The sequence below is a fragment of the Macaca nemestrina genome, chromosome 1 (genome assembly GCF_043159975.1).
Source record: "Macaca nemestrina isolate mMacNem1 chromosome 1, mMacNem.hap1, whole genome shotgun sequence".
In the NCBI taxonomy this organism is placed as follows: Eukaryota; Metazoa; Chordata; class Mammalia; order Primates; family Cercopithecidae; genus Macaca; species Macaca nemestrina.
In genome coordinates, this window is record NC_092125.1 from 136,463,332 (window position 1) to 136,484,075 (window position 20,744).

Genomic DNA, 20,744 nt, shown 5'->3' on the forward strand with positions numbered 1-20,744 from the left:
TCTAGCTTATATACTTACGGGATATTAGATAGGTGAAGAGTGGCAGAAGGAGGAAAAATGTTTTGAAAATTTTTGGATCCAGGTTTCTTAAAACGATGCAATGGGGAATTCCCAAAATCTTTTGTTAGCCCTTGATCATCAAGTCCCTCTCGAGGTAGTTGTACAGTCTGATGTTTCGACAGAGTAACACGAATAATTTTTCCATACATTTTCTGTCCATTAAGATGATTCATGGCTATAAAAAGAAAGCATGTCTATTAACAAACAATATCAAAGCTCAAAACAAAAATAATTCTTTTAAAGTAACAGCTTAAAAATTTGAATTTTCTTATGATTTTAAAATAAATCACCAATTTACCATAGCCATTGGTGACAAGACTTAAGTACATTTTCATTTGTACTAGACATGGCATTCTGGCAAAAAAGCCAGCTACTTTCATAGAATGAAAATCCAGATTATGAATATCTATCTTCCTCAACAATCCTGCTGACAAATCGTATAGTGAGCTACACAAGAAACTTAATAATCATCCCTAGCTCTTTTTCTCCCTTCTGTTACACATCCTAATTGCTAAATACTGTGATAGCCTTCCTCCTAATTATCTCTCAAATTCATGTTCTATTTCTCTACTTTTCACTGCCATTATTTTTTATCTGGATACCTCAGTCTCATCGTTTGTCTTCCTGCTGGATTTTTTTTTTTTTCCAATCCATTTTCTATACAGCAGCTTGATGACCTTCGTAAATTACAAATCTGATCATGTCAACACATGCTGAAAACTCAAGGACAAAGTTGAAACTCATTCTTTAATATGGCTTATACCTTTCCCAGTCTGTACAGGTTGAGTATCCTTAATGCAGAAATCTGAAATCTGAAATGTTCCAAAATCCAAAACTGAATGCCAACAAGTTGCTCAAGGGAAATGATCACTGGAGCATTTCAGATTTGGAAAGCTCAATTGGTATAATGCAAATATTCCAAAATTCAAACCTTTGCCTCTACCCCAGAACATAGTGCAGTGTGTGAACAAAGAACATTACATGACTACTTCTTGACATAGCTGCTGGATCATTTTTAAACTAAATGAACTGGTCTGATGCTAGAAACAGTTACATGTTTTATTCACCAGTCAAAATAACTAAAAAAGACCATTTCTAGTATGTCATGCCCTTTCGTTAAACTGAAGGTCTAAATGACTATAATCAACTAGATGAAAACATTAAAGTATAACAGTAGATGCCAGGCGTGTTGGCTCACGCCTGTAATCCCAGCACTTTGGGAGGCCCAGGTGGGCGGATCACGAGGTCTAGGAGCTCAAGACCAGCCTGGCCAATATGGTGACACCCCGTCTCTACTAAAAATACAAAAATTAGCTAGGCATGGTGGCTCGTGCCTGTAGTCCCAGCTACTCAGGAGGCTGAGGCAGAAGAATCACTTGAATTCAGGAGGTGGAGGTTACAGTGAGCTGAGATGGTGCCACTGCACTCCAGCCTGGGTGACAGAGCAAGACTCCGTCTCAAAACAAAAACAAAACAAAAACAAATAAAAAACAGCAGAGAGATAAAGACAATGTGGAAGATCAGGAAACTGAGAACATCCACTTTCAAAGAGTTTCTAATATAAACAGTATACTACAGTATACATTTTGACACAGAAGATACAAAGAACTGGTTAAATCCACGAATCTCATACTCACATGTATAAATAAACCAATTAAACATAAAACAGACCTGAAAAGGATAATGCTGTCAAAATATGAGGTACCATTCAGAAAAGTAAATTATTTTACCTATAACTTGCTTAAATTTTTCTTATTGTGATAACCACTAGCCACTGAACTTACTTCTCTAATTTGTTTAAAAAAAAAGGGGGGGGGGCACTCTTCCTGATTGTCACTCCAGTGTTATATATTATAAGTTTTCTCAGATTTTCCGCCAAGGCTAACAGAAAAAAAAAAAAAACAATCTTCTCACAAGCCTGAATGTTCTTATTTGTTTCTCGCACTGCATTTCACATACTTAATTTCATATACTTGCAAATTTACACTTATACCTGTAAAACCAATTATCTACAGTGACAGTACATAAAATCCTTTTACAATAAAACCCACTGAATTATAAAATTTTAAAGTTCTGTAACTGTTTGTTTGTTTGTTTGTTTGTTTTGAGACGGAGTCTCGCTCTGTAGCCCAGGCTGGAGTGCAGTGGCCGGATCTCAGCTCACTGCAAGCTCCGCCTCCCGGGTTCACGCCATTCTCCGGCCTCAGCCTCCCGAGTAGCTGGGACTACAGGCGCTGCCACCTCGCCCGGCTATTTTTTGTATTTCTTAGTAGAGACGGGGTTTCACCGTGTTAGCCAGGATGGTCTCGATCTCCTGACCTCGTGATCCGCCCATCTCGGCCTCCCAAAGTGATGGGATTACAGGCTTGAGCCACCGCGCCCGGCCTCTGTAACTGTTTTAAGTGAATAAACTTTTGTTTAGATAAAGTGCTACTACCTCAGACAAAATGTGTTATTAAGTATGGGTTTGAGAAATAAAGTGATATAAATAAGTAGACTTAAGGTTGTCAGAAAAAAAGCTGTCTAAATAAAAAGACAGCACAAACAGCTGAGCTTTGAGATAATGGAGGGAAGGAATAAGAAAATAAAAAGTCCCAGGCATAGTAACTGTATACAGAACAGATGAGTGATAGAGGAATGGGATTAGAATAAAGCAAAATAACCAAACAGCTACCTCAGAAGGTAGCCAGGTAATGAGAGTTCTAGCCAGCTGATTGCTGACAATAGGATCTGAAGTGATCTAAAGGGGAAGGGGGAGGATAATTAGAGTACCAAAGTTTTTAAGTAAAAAAGAAAACAAAAGCTTTGTCAAAAACTGAAAGTACACAATGAGTAAACAGAGCAGAATAAAACTATCTGAATTACTAATTTTAAATAAATAAAATTTTAAACAATGTAAATCTTACACTTTGAAGTCTCCTATTCCAAGAAATATGGCATAAATGGACAAGGCAATAATAAAGAAGGAAAAAGTCAGTGTTTCACAACTGAAATGGCATTTTTGGTTGAATGTAATTTTTTTACCTTTCCCTTAATCCATCTATGAAGAAGATATTAATGAATAATAAAAAATTTAAAAGACCTCAAGAAATTTACAGATATAGGTGGCATTTATATGATGTGGAAACTGGAGCTTTTTCAATGGTTCTCCCCTTTATAATTAAAAAAATATTTTTTTGTGTTACCACTCTCATGTTTTAATCAATCTTTAGATGTTTGTCCATTTCTTTAGTCTTTTCAAAGAACCCAACTTGTGGCATGTTTTTTTCACTCAACTGTCTTTTATACCACTGATTTCTAGTCTTATCTTTAATATCTCCTTTCCTGGGGGTAACACTGTTATTCTTAAAGTTAAAACTTCCCGTCAAGACATCTCTTTCACTGTACCACATATATCTAATTTATATGTATATAGTACTTTATCGCTTAATTTTAAGTATTTTTATATTCCCATTAAAATAACTTCCGTCTGGGCAACATAGTGAGAATTCATCTCTACAAAAAATAATAATAAAAATAAATTAGCCGGGCAAGTGATGCATGCTTGTAGTCCCAGCTACTTGGGAGGCTTAAGTACAAGGATTGCTTGAGCCTGGGAGGTCGAGGCTGCAGTGAGCCACAATACCACTGCACTCCAGCCTGGGGGACAGAGCAAGACCTGTCTCAAAAAACAAAACAATACAAAACAAAAAAACAAACTTTTGACTCATGCAATACTGAGACTTATTTTTATATCTCTGGACACAGATTTTAAATGCATTTTTTTGTTATTAATTCTAACTTAATTGTGCAATAGTCAGAGAATGAGGTCTGTATGATACCCTTTGAAATTAGATGAAGCTTGCTTTATGGTTTAGTATGTGGCTGATTTTTCAAAAATGTTCCATATGTGTTTAAAAACTGTACTGGATGTGTAACTTTTAGACACATAATTCTGTTAAGGTAATTGTATCATTTGTATCTTTGTTGATTTTGTCTTTTTCGGGTCAGTCTGACATGTAATTCAGAAAGGTGAACTGAAATCCACCACTATAATAGATTTGCTCAAGTCGACCTGTAGTTCTATCCACTTACTATGTATTTTGAAGCTATTTCACTAGGCACACATATACACAAACTGTTATATCTTCCCAGTGAACTAAATCCTTTATCAATTCTCGGTCTTAAGTTAATAAAGGTATTTAAGTTTTGTTTTGCTTACTATCTGCCCAGTATATTAGTATCTCTTCACATCCTTTTCCTTTCAATCTTTCCATCCTTCTGCTTTACATGTCTCTTGTAAAAAGTATACAGGTAGCTTTTTAAATACTAAGTTTGACAATCTTTTTAGTTAACAAATTTATTCCTTTACATTTTTCACTATTACTGATGCATCAGAATTTGATTCTACCATAATTTTTAATTTTTCCCTATTTTTCTCCATATAAATTTGCTGTCTCCCTCTCCTTCCCTTGTTTTGTTTTGGAGGGTAAGATCTCTCTTTTATGAAAACAGCAATGCCCCCAAAGTGTGGCAACTACTCATTACTCGTAACAGTGGAAGTGAAAACCAATATACACAAAAACTGTTCAAATATCATAACAGCAGAATGATTTCCACTCACTTTACAGAACATTTTGATATAATTTTGTAAAGGCTTATTATAAATAAGAACTAAGTTTACTTTTGAGATGGTAGCTATATATTAAAAGCAGGCATTTAAAAAAATAGTTCTTGAAAACATGAACTAGAGAAACTAAATTATTTTACTATGAATAAACTACTAGTTGGCATTTCGTTAGAATTTATTTTAATCTTGGAGATCAATATACTACTTTTAAAGATGAGAATTTACAAATTATACAGTAATACTCTAAGAAATATTACCCAATAATACTCTAAGAAAAATTCTAAGAGTATTAATATTTGAAAACACCTTAATGTTTACAAATTTTAAAACTCTGGTCTGAAACAATTTAACATGGCCTGTAAGATTTACAGTTCCATTCACATTTAAACATTTCTGAGTATCTCTCTTAATTTTCCTTGCCACTTATTTTTCCCATGTTACCTCTTAAGCATAAAGACATCTGCCTATAATACAAAGCAATGAATACTCACAAATAGAGTCCCCTTGTAAAACAAAAAGAATAAAGAATAGAGTTCAGAAACAAAAAAATGTTTTGGCCTCATTTATTTGTTCTCAATAGTACACCACAGATGTTTGTGTGGGTGTGGGGGTGTGTGTGTGTGGGTGTGCTTTAAAGGAAGTGATGGTGTCAGTACATATTTTTATGGTCACATAGTTCACGAAAGCAAAAATCTACCTAGCAGCAATGAGAAATGAATTATTTACCACTACATATAGTCCAAAACTTATAAGCCTTCCTAGCAAGTCAAAACTTTAATGACAATAAATGATTTACAAATTTAAGTACTATTAACTCAACTGTGTCCTCCCAAAATTTGTATGTTGAAGTCCTAACCCCCAATGTAACTGTACTTAAAAACAGGGCCTTTAAGGAGGTAATTCAGTAAATGTGGTCATTAAGAGTAGAGCCCTGATTCAACAGGACTAGTATCCTTATAAGGGGAAGAGACTCTTAACGAGCCTGCACAGTGGAAAGGCCACATGAGGACACTTGGGGAAGATGGTTGGCTGCAAGTCAAGAGAGACCTCACCAGAAACAATCTGCTAGCAGTTTCATCTGGGACTTCTAGACCCCAAAGTTTTATTTCTGAAAACTTTGAGGAAATAAATTTTCGTTGTTTCATCTACTCAGTCCGTGGTATTTTGGTTTTGGCAGCCCAAGCAGACTACAAGTATGGCAAAAAATTAAAGTATTACTTAGAACAGTCTTTACATAAAACAAAAACTATCTAGAAGATCTGAGGTGACTCTACCACAGGTAATTATCAACCATAAAGACTCTGCATCCTTTATTTAAATGACACATAATGCCACCCATACCTCAAACAATTAGGGGAAAAAATGACATATTTGAGAACACTCTGATTATGAAGTACTGCCAAGTGCTACTTACAACATGTATGAAAGCAACAGCAATTACTATTCCAACCAGAGTACAGAAGTGCACACAGAGGAAAATATATACTAAGGATCATGACATAATCAGCACTTTCATACCTCTGTAAGACACATACCACCATTTTAAAAATGGAGAGCCAGATGGATAGTTTTATACCTCATCTGAGTTGCTAAGAGTATTGCCAAGAAACACTAAAATTCAAACCTATTATGTGTTTGAAATTCAAAATTTTCTACGTGATGCCAAAGGCCAAAATTGGTCTAGTGTAACAAGTTGTTCATCTGAGTCTCACAGGGATATAAAAGCAAAAATACACTCGTCCTAACATCAAAAATGGCAAATTTACAAATTAACAATGTGAATACAATCAGTCTGAGGCACCATTATCCCTGAATCTCAATGAACAGAGCTGTAAGAACATCCTGGCATTTACAGTCAATCACTGGTGTGAATGTGCAGGTGTGTTCTAGATTTATGTATTCAACTATGTATGAAGTCAAATGACATAAGTTTAATTAAAATAATCAATTACTTATTTAAGTAATGATATAAAGTGTAACTTGACTAAACTACCTTTTAAGATTCCCAAAGTGATTAACAACAGTGTTTTTAGCACAAGCTTTTCATTTTGTAAACCTGGTATCGCAAGACTTTACAAGAATTAAAATAACACGGCATTAAGAAGGATTCTATGGGTATATGAACAGTTAGCTTCTATTAACAAGGAGTAGCTAGAACAAAAATCACTATGAATCTTCAAAATAAATAATTCTCATGTGAAACTATTATTACAATTTTGAAGCTAAAATCTTTTCCTATTATGAGTGCATTTGAAAAACAGGAGGAGGATAGCAGAAAAATACAAATATGTTCACCACATACAACTATTCACATTAAAATGACATTTTGAGCCCTGGCCATTAAAATAAATAATTTCTTACTGATGTAAAGGAGTTTATTTTTATTCACAGATTCACATACGCATTTGAAAGCAGAAGTGAAGATGTACAGATGAAACATAGTTTAATCTTACCAAGTTGTGACTGGTTTCCATCAGCCATCTGTATTAGAGCGCTGTCTTTCTTATTGTACAAAATCTTCACACGCTGCACATCTCCATAAACACCTTTTTTGGAGCCACAGAGAGGTAATCCAAAAATGGAATTAATTTTATGTGAAAGTCACCTAAAGATTATCTTTCTGACATATCAATGAAACATTCAGACATCAACATGATCACTCATTCAATCTCATCATTCTCACAAATGAATAAAGAAGATCAAGATTTTGAACAGTGAATTTTGAAAAGAATAATTTTTGATAAACCCTCAAAGCTATGTGAATGATATTAAATTAAAGACCATGCAAAATAAATTAGCATGCATTAAAACAAATTTTGTGTCTATGGAGAGTTTTAAATAGCAAAGAAAAATAGCAAAAGATTTACTATTCAACTTTAAGCCAAAGTGCTAGCTACAAATAAGAATTAAGGTGAAACAAAAATCAAATCAATAATAAAAGTATAGTGCTAACAATAACATACCGAAGAGGGTAAACAGACTTTGGGGCGTAACCATCTTTAGAAGGAGAGAAGAGCAAGCAGCGTAAGACAAGAAGAGAGAAGAGTCGAGGAAGAGCGGAGATGAACAGATCATCCATAACGAAGGGTGGTTCCCGCAGAATGGTGAGGTGGTCATGGATCATGGTTCAAGGCGGTTAATTGGGGCAAGTTGGTCCGAGGAACATTTGTTCAAGCACAGAAGCATGAACATAGGGAATGGAGACAGGGAATGAAGACAAGGACAAGGAAAATAAAGGATAAGACAGGGAAGGGAATGGGCATTTGGGAAAAGACAAGGAAAGGGAAGGTGAACACACAGGGAAAAGGATGAAATGGGGAAGGGAAACAGCAATGCAGAAGAAAAAAATAAGGAATTGGGGAACAAAAACAAAATAAAATATAGGTCAGTACATAGGAAATGCAGGAATTTGGTCAGAAAATGGTTGGTTTATGTACTGTACAAGAAAAACTGAGTAAAATGTAGTCATCCAAGACAAATATGGGTAAAGTACATCTATATCAAAGAGTAAATTACAGCATTTCATCTCAACATAGGGAAGGAAAGCATGCATAGGAATTTTTAACTTTGAACTTTAACTGCATAAGCATGGCTGGTTATGAAATGCAGGCAAAAGTCTTAAAACAAAAACAAAGGCACTCTGATTCAAACATTTTAGCATGCAGAACTGTGAATGATAATAGTATTAAATGGATAAAATAAGCTAACGTTCATATTAACAGAGGCCAATTAAAAATGAAACAAATTCAAATTAGACATCATAAACTGATACACTGAGCTTCCCACATTTCATACCAGCTTTCATAGCATTCAAAATAAAATATACCAGACATAAAATGTACAACTAAAGAAAATAACTTAGCAATAAATTTTATTTAACTGGGTGAGGTGGGTGGGGTGGGTCGGGGGTCAGGAAGGAAGGGGTGGGGGAATAAAGTTTAAAAATATTTTTAGAAGACAATGACTAATAACTGCAAAGAAAAAATTACTAAGAAAGACTGGAAGAGTGCCTCGTCAAGATCTTTGGAAGAACCTTCAAAGAAAAATGTATTAGAGTAGTTCACATAAAATAAGATTTAAAAAAAATGCAATGACATATAAGCATGAAATGAACAAGCAAATAATTAGAAAAGGCAAAGAGCAAAATTGTTTTACAGTTAAATTTGCAAATTAGATCACATTTGCCTTTGAGAACAACAAAATGATAAGCCAAACTACAGTACTTCACCATATTTTTCTTAGGAAAAATAGGTTAGGTTAAAAAATATACAAATATAGATATAAAGAGACATGACTGTTTAAGGAAAAGTATTACCTAAACAATACATAGATTTTATTCAGAAGTAGAAACATACAGAAAATTCTTCGACTAATGAATGTACATAAAAAGAAAGGCAAGTGCAAAATGAAATAAACATGAAAAACTTTCACGAATGAAATGGAGTTAAAGAATAAACATTAGAGATTATTTTACTAACCTCTTCATTTAAATTGCTAACCAACAGGACTGTATTGCCACCAGCTGAGACTCCAGGCATACCCACTCGGCCAGCAGCAGCTGCAGCAGCTGCTGCAGCAGCATTTGGAATAGCCAAAGGACTCAGAGCTCCTGGAACAGCTGCAACAGGAAGCCCTAATTTTAAAATAAAGCATATTTTACGAAACACACACAAGTCGTTTACAAAAACCAATTTAAGCACGATGGCTGCATGGCTTACGGCTGACCATTCCAAATGGTTCCTGAAAGTTAATTTTTATAGTGTTTAGAAAAATTGTTTGCTGATGTGTAGTAGAGAAAAATAATCGATTTCAACAAAACCATTAATTGAACTAAAGTACATACCTGTATTATGTTAAAATATCAAATATATAATACTCTATTTCCTCTGGAAAAGCAAACAAAGCATGAAGAATATAATTCCAAGTCACAGGCTTGGAAAATTCACTTCCATGATTTACAGTAATAAGCCAAATGTAAAAAAGTATCACTTTCGACATACATAATGGTAATTCACTATTTTCTGCAAGTGCTATCTTCTTCATAAACTCACACTTGAAATCAGACAAATAATTACAGCTTAAGAAACAAAGATAGTAGTCTTTCAGCTCCTAGAGACAAATCACTCTGAACATCATTTAATTCATGCAAATAAAGAAAATCTTAGCAAAATGTGCTTGCCTTCTTAATTATACACTCAAGTAATTATAATACAGGTTTCTTCAAAACAACACTCTTCCAGTTCAAAGAACAAGAAACCATCACTATAACACAGATTTTGTTTCAGTATTTTCCTATCCTTTCCCAATCTATGTTATCATTTCCTTATTTTATTGTTCTAGTTTCCAGTCTTACTGCTGTCCTACTACCTTTAAGTCACCATCTCTTCAGTCATTTATTCTAGACAGAATTCCCTTTTGTGTTAGCACCCTTCATCTACTTTTCAATTACCAATCAGCTTGGAATACGTTCATCCCTTAAATTCTTACACACTAGCTTATTTCTCATAAATATTGGTTCACTAAACAAATGAATTGTATGTTCTTTTTTACCTTCCCAACATAGAGGAACAAACACCCAAACTAAATGAATTTGATTTCATAACATACCTGGGTAGAACGGGCCTTTACCACTCTTGTTCCATAAGTTCACATTTTATTTCTTCTTTCTTTCCAGCTTTCTGGTGCATTTCATAAGAATCTGCTGTTACCTTTGGTTTTAGAGATCTTACTCTTTTGAAAGTCAGGTTTTTGATCTTTTTACTTTATAGACACTACACTGTGTGACCTTTCATTGGCAGTCTGAAGTGCTCTTTAATATTCACAATCCTTAACCTAAATTTTTGATTTACGAAACTTTCCCCTTCATCTCTTTTTAATTCAGCCTTTATCTCTTCTGAGAACTCTGTCAGTGGCATATGTTTCTCATTTAATACTCTTGCTCTTGATGAGTTTCTTTTCACAGCTCTTTGTCTATACCCGTTTTTGTTGGCTCTCCTTTTTTCTTACTTTGCTACCTTTTTTATGGCTTTACATTTTGTTTTGGAAGAATTTCCAACATATACAAAAGTAAAGAGACTATAATAATGCACCTCTATGTAGCCATCACCCAGCTTTAACAATGATGAACTCATGGCCAATCTTGTTTCATCCCCTTTTATTCTTAAAGTAAATCTCAGAAATTAGAATCTAATTTTAAAATAAAAAATTCTCATGTTTAATACTTACTAATGCATAATAGTCTTCAGTGTGTCTTTGAATACACCAATGTGGATCTTTTCAATCAAATATTCTACTATATTACTAACTTCTCCATGTTAAATACTATACCTCTCACTATCCACCCCATAAGTTGTTCTCATTTAACATTCAACAGATATGTTCATTTGCTGTCAAGCATACATTCCTAATTCCCAGGCATGCATTCCTACACACAACAATTTTTTTTTCTTGCAGTCTTGAGAAGTGACCTCCCCACACTGTAATACTATTCATCAGTATTTTCAGATAGCTCTGACTGAATGCACAGAATATTTGACTAAAGTTGACAATACAATTATTTATTAGTAGCAGAAACTCCAGATGTAGTTATTATATTGTTGCATCATTCTCCTATTTTCCTGCCTTTAGTTAGCTACCTTTTAGGAAAAATGGTAACTTTAAAATTCTATTAAATTCCGTAGTCTTTATGAGATCCGACTGATGGCAAACAAACACAAAACCACCAACTTCAATATGGCATGCAGAAGTTGTTCAGTACCAAGCCTCAAATTCTCTTTTTAACAATACAAAGCCTGTTTTTTTTAAAAGTCCATCAAGGATATTTGGACTAGATCTTTACCAAAATAAAAAAATTAAATCATTTTAATTTCTGGTTTCACTTTTAATCCTAACAGGAAGAAGCAATTCTAAGGGCCCACTAAACCAAAAAATCTTCACTGTGGAATTAAAATTAGTTACCAAAAAAATCTGCTCATCACTAGCATTTTCTCTGTACATCTCTTGACTCTTATAACCATCTACTGTTTATTAAAATACTCTGTATCTCCTACTTATTTAACTACAATTGTCTTAAACTTTGTATCCCAAAGTGAAAACGTTCTCAAATTTTTGGTCTCAGGCCCCCTTTATAGTCTTAAAAACTATAGAGGATCACAAGGAGTTTTTGTTAATTTGGGTTCTATTAATGGTTATCATTTCAGAAATTAAAACCAAGAACTTTTTTTTTTTTTTTTGAGACGGAGTCTCGCTCTTGTCCCCCAGGCTGGAGTGTAATGGCAAGATTTTGGCTCACTGCAATCTCCACCTTCTGGCTTCAAGCGATTCTCCTGCCTCAGCCTCTCGAGGAGCTGAGACTACAGGCACCCGCCACCACGCCCGGCTAATTTTTGTATTTTTAGAAGAGATGGGGTTTCACCATGTTGGCCAGGCTGGTCTCGAACTCCTGACCTCAGGTGATCTGCCCGCCTCAGCCTCCCAAAGTACTGGGATTACAGGACTGAGCCAATGTGCCCGGACAAAACCACTAACTTTTTAAAGCACACAAACACACATACTATTAGCCTTCAGAGTGATGCCACTGTACGCTATTAAGAGAAAAAGTAAAAAAAGGCAAACTATATTTTAGTATTAGCATGAAAAGTAATACTAAACTTTGTAGGCCCCCTATAAGGATCTCGGGAACTCTTACAAATCTCTGGACATTTGTAAAACGCTACCAAATATTCACATGCTTTGTATATATGGAGTCCTCAAAAACTACTAAGGAACTTAAAAGATAACATTTACTCACTTCAAATAAAAGAAAATGCTGTAATATATGACATATATATTTTAAATGAATGATGAGTTAATTGACACTCCCAAACTTTACAGCTCTCAGTCATCTCCTACTCATTTTTCCCTCTTGAAATCTCAGGAAAAATTACAAATTCATAAAGTATATTTAAAAAATTATCAATCTATTTAAATTCAGTATTGACCTAAACATACTGGCCTAAGGTTAACACTTTATTTTTATGAAAAATCACTTCATATCTGAGATACAACCCTACTGTGCCACTATACATTTAAATAATCTAATGAAAATTACTTACCAAAAACATTTAAAGATGGTGAAAACCAGTCAAAAAGAATTTTAAATATTTAAGACATAATTGTTTTCAAAATACATTTTTTTTTTCTTGAAATCTGGGTTTTCCAGCAGAGGTAACTTGGTGGTATGATATTGTTTAGAACATCAAGCCTTATCATGGAAACACACTAATTGAGAATTAAAATAATTAGTTAATAATTAAAATAAATTTATAATGGTAATTTGAGAATTAAAAGTCTAGGCTAAAGCTTCCCCACCCTTTATTTTTTGAGACAAGGTTCAGTCTGTCACCCAAGCTAGAGTACAGTGGCATGATCATGGCTCACTGCAGTCTCTATCTTCTGGGCTCAGGCAATCCTCCCACCTCAGCCTCCTAAGTAGCTGGGACTACAGGCACATGCCACCAGGCCTGGCTAATTTTTTTTAATTTTAGTAGAGACTGAGATCTCACTATGTTGCTCAGGCTGGTCTCAAACTGCTGGCCTCAAGCAATCCTCCCACCTTGACCTCTCAAAGTGCTGGGATTACAGGGGTGAGCCACAACACCCAGCCTAAAGCCCTTTTTAGTGTGACAGATCTGAAACATTAAAAAAAAAAAAAAAAAAAAAAGCCAGAGAATGCTATATTTTACTAAATAATCTTGCACTTTAGTAAAAATAAGACTACCAATCTTCTAGTCAGAAAAATTTGGGCTCAAAATAGATGAATTTACCTCTTTCCAACTAAGGAGGTAATAAAAATCTTACCAAAAAGGGGAATGCAAGGTGTGAGGTCCCCACTGTCTGAATGCTAATTCAGTCTCCTCACTTGTCGATTTACTTCCACCATTCTGGGCCACCTTGTCAGGTGATCTATTATGTCCAATGATCCTTCCTTTTACACAGTTCATAGTATGGTGTAAGAATGCTTTAATAGGTAAGAGGAGCCACCACCTGTCCTTAATCCCACTAGTATGTATTTCTCTTTCATTATTTCCTCCCCTCAGCTGATAACTTAGAAAAACGACTTAGGCTACCTTTACACAGTTCTAAATCACTGGAGTAGTCTTAAGATTTTCCTGGACTTTTTTAAAGCCTCTGAAGATTCTCCAATTTCCCTCGATATACTTTTGTCTGAAAAATTACTTTGTCAATCAGGTATTTTTAGGTTTAATCTCAATACTGTCTGCTGCAATAAAAATATACAAACCTACAAAATATATCATGATGCACTATTTATATCATAATACATTCTAGAAAATAATTCTGTTCTGAACTCCCAGCTAAATGAGAGGACAATAAACTCACCATGGGCCCTTTGAGAAAGTTATAGAAAGCATATTAAACATATTGTATACACTGGCTCTAACAGATTACTTTTAGCTACAGAAATTATAATTTTAACTTTAATGATTTGCATCTTTAGCTAAGGCAGCAGATATGCAGGAAAAAACTGTTTTCACATATTGATAAGGAGGGATAAAAATACTCGATCTACTCTGAGGATTGTTATAAAGATAAAATAATGTAAAAGAGCTTCCTAAACGATCATGTGCTGAAGAAAAGAAGGTGCTGCAGGAATCTTCTTCATGTGAAATGGCCCTCATCAGATGGGTCACCCAGACACTGTGAGTGACTCAGCAATCTCCTAAAATTCTCATGTTAGTTCTGACACTATAATTACTAACCTTTCCTCCACAGAAGCTGATGGATGCCCAGCCATGTATATGACAAGAGACCCTAAGTCCAGACAGAAGTGATACAAATTATGTATCTGTTCTCTTCCTTTCAGATATTACACTGAAACACACAGGTATCCCTAACCTTGCTCATTTCAACTGAAGAATTAAACTGGTTTTGTTAATTAAATCATTTAGAAATTGTATCTATAATTTTTAGCTATTTTAAAAGGTTTAGATTTACAAACAAACTTAAGACATTACAACGTTCTTATATAACCTGGAAACCCCAGATCCCCCATTATTAGCACCATACATTAGTATGGTATTGCAATTTATTAGTTGTTGCAATTAATCAACCAATATTGATAAATTAACAAAAGTCCATTCTTTGTCAGATTTCTTCAATTTGCATCTAATGTCCCCTTTTTTTTTGGTCCAGTATCTCCTATTACATCTAATCATCTTGTTTCCTTAGGTTCCCCTTACTTGTGAGAGTTTATGATTCTGAAAAATATCAAATTTATCCCTCCATCTTCCATTCTAAAAGTTCCATCCAAAGTAATTTATGATTTTTTTTGGTCTTACTTCTTTTCCCTGTTCACATCTGGTAGTAATTAGTCTTGTGTACTACTGAACAGAAGAGCATTCGTGGTAGGACTCTAAAGCCCCTTCTTTTTTTTTTTTTTTTTTTTTTTTTTTTGAGATGGAGTTTCACTCTGTCGCCCAGGCTGGAGTGCAATGGCATGATCTCAGCTCACTGCAACCTCCACCTCCTGGGTTCAAGCGATTCTCCTGACTCAGCTTCCTGAGGAGCTAAGATTACAGGCACCCACCAACACACCTGGCTAATTTTTGTATTTTTAGTAGAGACGGTTGTTTCACCATGTTGGCCAGGCTGGTTTTAAACTCCTCACCTCAAGTGATATGCCCGCCTCAGCCTCCCAAAGTGCTGGGATTACAGGCAAGAACCATCGCGCCTGGCAGCACCTTCTAATTTTTTTTTTTTTTTTTTTTTTGAGTCGGAGTCCCGGTCTGTCGCCCAGGCTGGAGCGCTGTGGCACGATCTCGGCTCACTATAAGCTTCACCTCCCAGGTTCATGCCATTCTCCTGACTCAGCCTCCGGAGTAGCTGGGACTACAGGCGCCTGCAACCATGACTGGCTAATTCTAATTCTTAAAGTATAGTCAGCCCTCTGTATCTCTGGGTTCCGATTCAACCAACCTTGGATAAAAATATTTTGGGGGAAAACGATGGTGTACTGCATATGTATAGAAAGTTGTTCTTGTCCTTATTCCCTAAACAATATAGTATAACAACCATTTACATAGCATTTATATGGTACTGGGTAATACAAGTAATCTAAAGATGATTTAAAGTACATATAAGAGGTTGTGTATAGGTCATATGCAAACACTATACCATTTTATACAAGGAACTTGAGCATCAGTGGATTTTAGTATCCGGGGGTGTGTGGGGGAGGGGGTAGGCGGTAGGGAGTGGGACTGTGTGTGTCCTAGAACCAATCTTCCATGTATACCAAGGGGTTTGGAAGGCACATTTTACATTTTATTTCCTGATTTGAAAATAAAAATTTTACTTTTCATAAGCATGACACCTGCTATTCTTTCTTGAAACAATTCAATCCTCTTTCTCTTCCACCAACCTTCCTTTCGTTCTTATTTTGCCTTATGGAATCCATTCTCTTCTACCATTAACAGCTACACTTTTATTCTACCTGTTCCTCAGATTAACTTTTTAATTAAAAACTTACTTTTCTTCTAATGAAACTTCCACAATCCCCTCAAAAAGTCATTTTTGGTCTCCCTCAACTTTTCTCCAAAGGAAAGAACAAGGATGCATCATGCATCACTCCACCTCACCGCCCAATGTTACTTTCAAACTGCTGTTCTACCACCATCAATAAGTTTGGTTTCCAATGTCAATGCCACCTAATCATACCACACTCTTTCCCATCAAAATAGCCATTGGATTACTGGAACATCTCCTCCCATTACATAAAGACTTCAGCACCTGGCTTTATTTCCTTCTTCTCCATTCCCTGCATCAACCTATGACTTTTCCAAGACTCTCGTCTCATGATTTCTTAAAAACATCTACTTTCATGGTTTTTACTACATCCATCCATATTAGCAACTTCTTTTGCTACATCTTGATTTTTCTTTCCTCTGTCTCTTTTTGTAATGGTCATTCAACACTTATATCTCCTTTCCTAACTTCTTTCTTTTCTTGATCCTCCTATTCCCACACAACCACTAAACCCACTTTTGACCTTTATGGTGACCCCCTTTCTATTCTCCCTTGACTTGACTTTACCATAGAGCCTAAGCTTGGACCAACACTCTGCTCATTTGCTACTATTTCTTTAATGTTACACAATTCCAGACTTAGATAAATCCAGTCTTATATTCTGTCTACACTTTCATCTGGGCTTGACAAATACTTGAGTGAAAACACACAAACCCCACAAATGCTAATTCTAGAAATATTTTGTAATCCACTTTTAGCTGAATTTCCAGTCCATTCTTGAGAGTTTCCCCAAATCCAATAGAGTCTTAAGTCTACTTTCCTACTTTCAACTTGTTAAGCAAGTGTCTTATAATATTCAGATCAGAATTCAATCAAATTTTTCAACCAACTTCAAAATCCTCACTTCTTTCATCTGTTCTTCTTTCTCTCTTGCTTCATAAAGACATATAATGGTGACAGGAAAGAATAATGACTGTAACACTGATGATTTCGGTTCTGCTTCCAGCTCTGCATCTACTTTTTTTTTTTTTTTTTGGTGGAGATAGGGTCTTGCGAGGTTGCCCAGAATGGTCTCAAAATCTTGGCCTCAAGCAATTCTCCTGCCTCAGCCTTCCAAAGTGCTGGGATTGCAGGTGCGAGTTACTACGCCCAGCCAATGCACCTACATTTCTGTGTGAACTTGATAAAAAATCTCTTCTGGTTCTAACAATGGTCTTAAAAAATATATCTCTATATTTAAATCCCAACATGTACACTATACTCCTGATCTAATCCTTACAATCAATTCTAGGATACTAGTTAATAGGTAGCAAGCATTTATTATATGCCAGGCACTGTACAAAGTTCTTTGCACATTAACACATTTAATCCTCACAACAGCCTTAAATGGAAGGTATTATTATCATTATGTCCAAACGTGGAAATGAGAGGACTCCAAGCCCATGTTTTAAATGATTATACATACTGCCTCACTGCAAACATTCCCCCCATTGGTTCCTACTTTACTCCTGAACTACCACCCCATTTCTTCTTCTTTTCTATGGCACACTTCTTCAAAGAGTACAGTTACTTTCTCATCATATTTATATCCTTAATCCATTGTAATTTGATTTATACACTCTTGTGAATAATCTTATGTAACTACACTGTACTGAATAATCACTACTAATTTTAATCCTATTTATTTGATTGCTAGACTTCTTGTTTATCTTATCTATAACATAAATATGCACTGCTTAAAGTTTAATTACAATGCTTTAATCCTCTTGCTTTCTTATACCTGGGAAATCTTAAATCAAAATTTTAAACATCACATCTCTGGCCTCTGAATACACAACTCCACAGAACTCTTGCCCAAGTCTTAGGCTGAATTTCCTACTGTCTGGTGGACTCCTCCACATTTTTCTCATAAGCTATCATATCAATAAGAGCCAAGTCCTATTACTTTTACATATAATTTTCCCCAGATTTCTTACTTTGCATTCTCATTTTACGTTTCTAGCTTAGATGTATAATTACATCTTAATTAAACTAAGAGTCTCCTACCTGTTTTTCCTAATCTCTATTTTCACTTTTCCAACATACTCTGGAGCCGCAGTTGGTTTCTTAAAACTAAATTGCTCATTTTTACCCAACTGCCTAAAAATAGTTGATGAATCCTTCACAGCAATGGTTCTTAACTCATCCCCCACTTTGATAACCTGAAAAAAGCCAAACATCTAAAACTTGGTACATAATATCATCAAATAGTCGCAGATACTCAGACGCTCATCTTCCAGTGAAAAAGGAGTTTAAGAATTCCCATATAAAATTCATACTCCCTGGATAACATCGGTTTTAAGATCTTGTCCCATAATACTTTCTGACATCATTACCTTTCATATTTTTTCAATTATCCTATTCGTCACACATAACTGAATGTTTATCACTCCTAAAACATGACATATACTCTATCACATTTAATCATGCTATCTTTTTGGCCCATAAAACCCTCCCAATTTCTCCTTTTGTTGATGGATCACTCATTTATGTGCTGATAACCACACTAACTCCACTATATATTTCAGTTTGCCTCCAATTAGATCTAACTCATATGTTTGCTGTCTCTGATGAGAAGCTTCACGAAAACAGAAACTCTGTTATTCTCCTGAGTCCCTGAAGTGTGTAGTACAGTGTTAAAATGACTGCTGAATAATACAATGAATGAATAAACCAGGATGACACTGAAGTGAGCCAACATCCTTCTAGGGCTATGAAATGTTCATGGCAATTAATTGAGGATAGCCGTTTAGAGCTGCTAGTGAAAATCTTCTACATAATTTACCTCCCTGGAAAGAATCATCTTTTATACTTTGGTCAAAAACATATATAGTTTTTCTTCTACTAAATGCAGAAGCAAAAGAAGTATTTTCTTTGTTTTAGCCATACAATATATATTTGTCAACTCTTAAAAACACAATTTCTTTAATAAAATCTGCAATCTGATTTGACTTAAACTTATCTTTATGCAGAAGATTTTAATTATGCAAAGTTGGAGTTGATTACCATAGAACTTAGGCTGTTTGGCCTTAAAAATATTAACTCTAAGATGAATACAAGAGAGGTCTTCAAGTATCAACAGATTGTCATAGAAAAGGGGAAGGTAACGGAAAGTAAGTATTAACAAATGAAGTAAATTTCTTAAAACTACAGATGAGGACAATATAAAGAGTAAACATAATGGATCCATTTAAGCAAGACTATGTGAAAAGTTTTTAATGGATGATCACATAGTCTTAACTATCTGCCCTGGATAATTAAACCTTTGAAAAACATTTTATAGTCCTACCGTAATAAGCGTATTTCACTGAAAATGCTGGTCAGTATGTAAACATGAAATGATGTAGTAACATTTTTTTCTCATCTGTAACCCGTAATACCTTCCAAGTACCCAACTACCATCAAACATATTTCCTTTACTCAGATGATAAAAATCACTCCAGATATAAAACACATTCATTCAAATATTACTTATAATGGAATTAAGAGCTGAATAAGCTCTCTAAAAGACACAGCTTCAAATTAATTTGTGACTCGAAAGTAAAAATTTTATCCAGTGTTAAAAAATTTTAAATAAACTCTATCTACTTTAGCTCTTCCAATGTTTCCTCCAAAAGACAGTTTAAGACTTAAAAATTAACATTTTAAAAATTCAGCTACAGCAAAGTAGAGGACAGTTCAATAATCCAAAGAAGTCAACATCATTTAAAATTGTACATACAAAGAAGCACATTCCAACGATTTTTTACTTCTTAGATATTAAAACACATGAAATGAGAAAGTAAAAGTTATGGGACAGTTAGGACAGGTAGTGACCTCTGACCAAGTATTTCTGATTTACGTTGAAAATAAAATATTAATTTTTAATTAATATATATTTTTTATTTTGGTGTTATGGCATTCAGCAATGTGCTTTAAAATCTATGTATTTTTAATATTTCTGAGAAAGACCAGCATGTTTATGTACATGTGATTACTTTGGTCTTTCTTGGGGGATAGCTTTCAAATATGTCCTGCAGTAGACAAGTTTTTTGGTTTAATTTTACAGCTACTATTTGCTATAATTAGTCTTAATAAAATATTATAGAAAAAGATTTTGAAAAAATTAGATTGACATAAATTTTAATGTGTTGCCAAAAAGATAAAAATATAAGTTCAGTTTATTATTTGCATGTTACATATCTACCCTTGTTTTGTACCCAATTTTGAATGAATGTATGAACAATACTCACTTTTCATTTTTTAATCAATAAGATAATCAGGCTAAATACTGAATGGACTTGGTAACAAAAAATATCTTACTATGTAAAAAAAAAAAAAAAAGAAAGCTAAAATGATGGGACTTACATTTTTACTACATGTATATTATTATTCTTGATAACTATTCTACAGGGGAGAAGATGACAGGCTAAAATGTCAAGCTAATCTAATTTTATTCCACTATTTATTAGTTAGGAGTACGGACCTTGGAACTAGATTTCCTGGCATTGAGTGCCAGGGCTTGGTCACTCAAAAG

At 34.6% G+C, this 20,744-nt stretch overlaps 1 protein-coding gene across 6 annotated transcripts in view; it reads right to left on the reverse strand.

The window, feature by feature from the left end:
• The window catches only part of LOC105485441 (polypyrimidine tract binding protein 2), a 93,247-nt gene that overhangs the window by 1,934 nt on the left and 70,569 nt on the right, over positions 1–20,744 (reverse strand). For 4 of the 6 annotated variants that reach the window (XM_011747794.2, XM_011747795.3, XM_071075019.1 and 1 more), the window contains 4 exons: positions 9,148–9,302; positions 7,633–7,666; positions 7,123–7,215; positions 19–235 (listed from right to left, as the gene is read on the reverse strand). In XM_011747794.2, coding sequence (XP_011746096.1) covers positions 19–235; positions 7,123–7,215; positions 7,633–7,666; positions 9,148–9,302 — 499 coding nt within the window. The remainder of the gene's footprint in view (positions 1–18; positions 236–7,122; positions 7,216–7,632; positions 7,667–9,147; positions 9,303–20,744) is intronic. The other 2 variants (XM_011747797.3, XM_011747796.3) reach the window with 1 other exon arrangement.